Here is a 6,226-nt window from a genome sequence, read left to right on the forward strand (position 1 = left end):
GGGTGGTGGTGGGGGCTGGGTGTTTCCTCCTCCTGCCAGTCCAGGAGGGCTTTCAGCTGATCAACAGCCCACGGGGAACACCATGAATGGGCAGGAAAACAGGGATGCAGGCTGGAAACTAACCAGGGGGACACCAGCCCACTGCCACCACATCCATAGGGACACACACCCAGGCACACATGGGACCAGTGTGCCCAGAGCCAGCTTTCCCCAGACACAGGCACGTTGCTGCAGGCTTTAGTGTGCATCGTGATAAAGGGGCTGATGGCCCTGAAATATCTTCCAGCAATTGGAAGGAGTCTCAGCACCAGGTCATGGACTCCTCCAAGATGGAAACACCGCTGGGCACGTCCGTGCTGGCAGGGCAGACAGGCCCGACCCGACAGGTCAGACAGTCCTGCCCGGCGAGGCGAGCGGTGCTGCCCGCTGCCACCCAGCCCCTCCGACTCACCAGCAAACTTGACGTGAAACTTGTTTTCAGGCTTTAGGATCTGGACGTAGAGAGGACAGTTTGGAGCAAAGTCTTTCACAGCCCAGGCTCTCAGGATGGTCTGGTGGTCCTGGCCAAGGAGAAGAGCAAGAGGTACTTGTCTGATGGCTTATTTTCCCCAATTTTCACCCGGGATGAACTGCAAAGCACCCTGCCACCGCGGAGACACGCAGCAAGGGCTCCTCCAACACCCACTGCTAACGGGCGTAACACCCCTCCTCTGCCCCTGAAACCCCAGCACTGATGGGAAAATGGGAAAGCAAAGGGTGAGCCCACAGGGCATGTCCCCATGCCGTCCCCATGCCACCTCTGTGTTTCTCTGCAGTCACCCCCTGCCCACAGGGACCCTTCGGCAGCTTTGTTACAAGCAGGAGCCAAGCGCCAAAGCAGGGATGGACCAGGCAGCTCCTCTGGGCTGAGGAATGAATAACCTCCAACCATGCCATTCCCCCAGCCTGGCTTACCGCAGCAGTGCGGTCCACCTCGTTTCGGCTGCTGAGGATGAAGCAGGCTTCTCCGTTGTCCATCCTGCAAACAGAGAGCAGCGACCCCATGAATGGCATGGGCCAGCAAAGCTGGGCATCTGCCCATGCCAGCCAGGCTTGAAACTGGGGAGCTCACTTGGCTCTCATGAGGTCCTGGTCCTTCAGCGCAGAGCCCTGGAGGTAGATCACTCGCTGTGACCACAGAGGGATCTGCAGGACCCTTCGCACCTGGATGTCCATCTCTGTTGGGCACAGGATCACCACGTAGTAATCCTGAAAGAGAGAGGCTGGGTGGGTGGGCAGGCTGGCGGTGTCTTGTGGGTGTTTTGGGAGTTTTGATATTTGGTCCCAGTGTGTAACACCCCCAGCCCCTGCTCTAGGGTCTTGCAAGGGTCTTGGGAAACACATCAGCATCTTCTCCACCCCATTCTGCATGACAAAGCCAACGCAGGCACATTTGACCATGGAACTGGGAAGGAGCTGTGTGCCCATGGCAAAGGGGAGCCCCCAGGAGTTACTGCAATGAGCAGGATTTTAAAGCTGTAATGTATGGAGCCAAGGCTGGGCGATGGTAATGGAGCGTATGTGAGTGTTGGAATGAAATGCAAATCTGAAACACCTCTGCAACGCTCTGCCTTGGGGAGAGGGAATGGCACAGTCATTTGCGAGAAGATCACTTATTGTGTGGGGGTGCTCAGTTAGAGATGGGTAAATCCCACCGAGGTTTAGCAATTGGGTGTTCTGTCTCTGCCTGAGAGTCTTCATTCAGCAAAGACATCCTTACATTTAGAAAAGCCCCTCTGGTCCCTCTCCATGGTCTTGTCCAGAAAACAGGGCAGAGAGCCCCACCGCTGAGATGGCAAAGCAAGGTGGCCGTAGGGGACCACTTGTCACCTTGCCTGGTCCTCACCTGCAGGCGTGGGTGGGCATAAAATTCATTGAGGAAGTCCATGAGGAGATCGATCTTGAGGGAGCTGACACAAAGGACGACGTGTTTCTCCGTCTGGGCACGGTGGCGGCTGTAGTTGCCTCCTGACTTCTGCCGCTCCATCCACAGGTAGACGAGCTCCTCAAACTGCAAACAAAGGCAGAGAGCTGGTGTCCCCATCGGCAGGGCTGCCCGGGCGCGGGCTCTGCATCCCTCTCCATCCTCGGCTGCCCAGGGCTCACCTGGAGCGGCAGCACGACCAAGGCGACGCAAATCATGATCACGACGAGGAGCTGGGAAGGCCAGATCTTTGGTGTCACATCTCCATAGCCCACGGTGGAAAAGGTGACGATGCAGAAATAAAAGGACTTGAAGAGGGAGAGCTTCTCACCTGCTCTTTCTAAATGCTGGATGCCGCAGGTCCTGCAGGGAGAAAGCACACGTCACAGCCAGCGCTGCCCTGCCGGGAGCCCGGCAATGCCCATAGCTCTGCTGAAGCCAGCGGGGAGCCCTCGAAGGTGACTTACACTCATGGCCATGGAAGAAATTTGTCTGTAAGACACCATCAGCGTCAGCAGTGGATTTATGTCACCAACAGAAATTATTCAGCTAATGGCACTTACAGATGGAGTTAGATTGCCATGGTGGCTACCAAAGCACCATGGGGAAGTTGAGGTCTGGGATGACAGGTCGGGATCAGACATGCCATGGATGGCAGGGTGAACATCACCTGGGGGCTGCCCTTGCATTGCAAAAACATACAATGGGGAAGCCAGTAAGGCTCTGGAGGGACTCAGCCCACGGGAAGGGCTCTCATGGGTGGGATGTGCTTCAGCACCAGGAGGCAGATCCATCACCTGCTCCCAGTCCTGTGCCACTGCCTTTGCAAAGCCATGCTGCAGAGCCACCTGGCTCCCCATGGTTAGGCTGGCAGTATATCTCCCCAGACCTGCAGTTTCAAAGTCGTCCTGCTAAACACCAGTGTCACCTGAGCTGTCCTGGACCCCAACGGTAGCCATGCCACATCGCCAAGACACACGTCCATGGTCCCGGCGTGTAGGAGCTGCCATGGGCAGGGAGCACTGATGCGCTCCGAAATTGCGTTAGCCACTCGCATCAGAGCGCTGTCTTTATTGCCAAAGCCCCAGAAGCCTAAAAGATTCATTTTCCGTCCGTCCATTCAGCGACTTAATTGGTATTACAGGCTTGAAATCCAGACCAAGGGAGCCGGGGGAAGAGCCAAGGAGCCTAATTCACAGCTGAGTACCCATCGATGAGAGCTGTTACACCAACGAGCCCAGCAGCCATGGTAACTGGGTGGAGAGGAGGAGCGCGGTCAGAGCCAGCTAGTACAACGGGTCCTGGTGATGGAGCTGTCACACGCATCCGAGCCCGTGTCCCCACGGGAGCTGCTGTCCCTGCAGCACTCACAGCCCTGTGCCGAGACTCGTGTGGCCACATTGCCCCCCTCCCTCCAACAACACCTTCATCGTTAAAAAGTTTCTCTTAAAATAATATAATTAGGGAGGATAATTAGTTTCTAAAATAGGAATTGGTCTTCCCGGTGTTCAGTGCACTGGAGAATGAAGCCAGGAGGGGAGGAGCCTGGCGCTGGGGGCTGGTGCCAGAGGTCCTGTGCTGGAGCCAAAGCCCCCGGACAGGAGTGGAAACATGGGGCACATGCCTCACCATGGCTCCCCCAGTCCCAACACTCAGCCCGAGGAACTGGGACTTGTCCCTTTAGCAAAAGAAGGATGCTCGAGACTTGGGAGTTCAACCCAACTGGCAGACCTGAATGGTTACACTTTCGTTAGCGTGCACAAACCTCTCGGGCTGAAAAATCAGGCTGCAAGACACTGCCCAGCGCTGGTTTCCCTGGATGAAGGAGGTGGTTTAGCAAAATGAAGAGCAACACTCACCCTGTGAACACAAGGCACAGGAGGGTGCAGATCAGGATGAGCACCTGGTTAAACATTGCCGACTGCGTCCTCTGGATGGCTCGGTGCAAGTCATTCTGCGGAGAGAGGAGAGGGCTCGGAGCGGCTGAGGGTCAAGTACCCCTTAAAGTACCAACTGCTGCCGTGCTGGCTCCAGCAAGGCCCCCCTGTGCCCCCCAGATGGAGGTCAGACCAGAATTTGCCCCTTGAAAAGGGATGTGCATTTCTGGGAGCTGCTCTGGGCTCTGATGCTGGGAGGGACAGCTTGAGCAGGCACATGGGAATGGCCAGAATGTCACATCCTGCCATCACACCATATCCTGGGGACAGCCAGAGGCCGTCCCTGTCACTGTACAGCCAATAGAGTCAGCTCAGCTCAGACACTGACAGGCTCATCACCAGCTGGCAAAGCCTCACCTCCCACCAACCCAGCACGGCTGCACGCACCGCCGAGCGCCGAAAACTGCCCCAGAGCCGGCAGCAGCCCAGGGCCCCCCTGCCACCCACGCTGCCCTCAGCGTCCCCAGGGCAGAGCAGCCCGGGCAAGAGCAGGGGGACGCGTCTGGCCACTCACAATCATGTTCTCCAGGGCGTACTTGGCAAGCCAGCAGTTCAGGAACACGGGAATGAACAAATTCCGCAAAGGAGGCCAGAATATCTACAAAAGCAAGGGTTATTTGCAGAAAAAATCCATGTTCTTTATGAAAAAAAAGCCATAAACAGCCAATTCGAACCCTGCCGGGAAGGATCCATCTCCAGACTAAGCACCAGCCTCTGCACAGGCTGCCACCAAGCCCCGGCAGCTGAAACCAGAGGATGGTTTTGGGGATAATGCTCCAGAGAAAGTCGTTATGTTGAAAAATACTGAAGGAAAAAATTTCCTCCCACCTTTAAACACTGCTTGGCCAGACATTCATTTTTTCTGTATTTCACCACCAAAGCTGTAGTAAGGATTAAACTTAAAGCTGCTTTAAAATGTCAGCGGGAAACACTCACCGTGATAATAAATGGCACTGTGTTGATCATCTCAAGGATGAACGAAATGCGAAAAATCTGTTCCCAAATGTTCCCCTGAGAAATTTAAAACCAATAATAATTAAACAAGCTTAAATATCTGCCAAATGATAATTTAAAAGCTCCCACTCCGCCACGGACCCTGCTAGATGGGGGATGCACGCCAGAGCAGCCGGAGATGCTCTGGTTTTGCCGTGCTGGCGGCATACACTGGAGTGGGAATCACCTTCCCAAACTGTCTGGTCCTTTCCGCAGCCCCAGTGTCCCTCTGTCTGTCACTGCTGCTGCCCAAAGCCAGGGGACAACAATGCTCTGGGCAAGGGTGGAGAACGAGAGCGACCGATCCAGGTCGCTGGCAGCCAGACCAGGGGGGTGACACAGGGTCTGAGCCTTTTCTCTCCCAGCGACCCCAGGAAGATGCCATGTGTTAAGGTCACTTTTCTTGGCCATTTTAAGGGGCTTTGATCCCAAGGAGTCACCCTGTGCCGCTCCCTGTCCAGCTGGGAGCAGTGCCCGCTATCTCCGGTGGCAGCAGACTCCAGCCCAGCTCAGCTCCCGGTCCTCAGCCTCAGGAAACTCAGCATGCAGCAAGCTGCCCCCCACCCCAAATAAACAGTGACCCTTTGTAAAACAGGTCTGATTTAAAAGAAGGTGAAAAAACAAGAGATCCCCCAGCTCTGCTCTGCCAAACACTCATCCAGCAGCCCGAGGGGGAACGAGAGAGGAAAACAGCCGCAGCCAGAGCTGAGACGTCGCCGAGACAAACCTCCTCTCGGGATGCTGCGGGCTTCAGACAGCTCAAAGACAGAGAAATGGATTCACGCCGGGGGGCAGAGCCAGCCTGAGCATCACTGTCCAGTGCCCGCCCGCGGCACTCACCTTGTAGCTGAGATAGATGAGCAGCATGGTCTCCAGAAAGCTGATCAGGGCGATGCTGACCTGCGGAGACAGACAGGCACGGGCTGCCAGGGCTCGCTCGGTGCCGCGCCGGTCTGTCAGACCTCTGCCGAGCCCTCCCTGCCCTGGGTGATGGGTACGGCAGACGGGGTGGCTGTTTGTTTGCTTTCTCTGAACCCGTTTGGGTCAGACGTGGGAGCATCTGCCACAAGCTCTGGGCAGCGCTAAGCTGACGGATGCTCAACCCTCCCGCAAGCAATTCCCCAGGCAGCTGCCCAGCCCCACAACAGCCCGTTACTGGTCCAGCCGCATCCGTGCTGGGATGGAGCTGAGTCAGCCTCAGGATTTTGTCTTCCTACAGCTTGTCCTCTCCTGTCAGTCCCTGGGATTTTCACCCAGGGCCACGTGGCTGCTCCTGGCAGAAACTCCAGCTCATTTTCTGCTTGCCCTAGAGATCCCGCTGTCCCTGGCTGTT

At 56.2% G+C, this 6,226-nt stretch overlaps 1 protein-coding gene across 1 annotated transcript in view; it reads right to left on the reverse strand.

The window, feature by feature from the left end:
• LOC104465655 (potassium channel subfamily T member 1) overlaps positions 1-6,226 on the reverse strand; it is a gene marked incomplete at both ends in the record, with an annotated part of 8,907 nt that overhangs the window by 907 nt on the left and 1,774 nt on the right. The window contains 9 exons of the mRNA XM_010078785.1: positions 385-560; positions 955-1,018; positions 1,112-1,248; positions 1,886-2,050; positions 2,146-2,326; positions 3,823-3,917; positions 4,415-4,498; positions 4,837-4,911; positions 5,734-5,793. Coding sequence (XP_010077087.1) covers positions 385-560; positions 955-1,018; positions 1,112-1,248; positions 1,886-2,050; positions 2,146-2,326; positions 3,823-3,917; positions 4,415-4,498; positions 4,837-4,911; positions 5,734-5,793 — 1,037 coding nt within the window. The remainder of the gene's footprint in view (positions 1-384; positions 561-954; positions 1,019-1,111; positions 1,249-1,885; positions 2,051-2,145; positions 2,327-3,822; positions 3,918-4,414; positions 4,499-4,836; positions 4,912-5,733; positions 5,794-6,226) is intronic.

This window comes from Pterocles gutturalis, unplaced genomic scaffold, assembly GCF_000699245.1.
Source record: "Pterocles gutturalis isolate BGI_N339 unplaced genomic scaffold, ASM69924v1 scaffold17478, whole genome shotgun sequence".
In the NCBI taxonomy this organism is placed as follows: Eukaryota; Metazoa; Chordata; class Aves; order Pterocliformes; family Pteroclidae; genus Pterocles; species Pterocles gutturalis.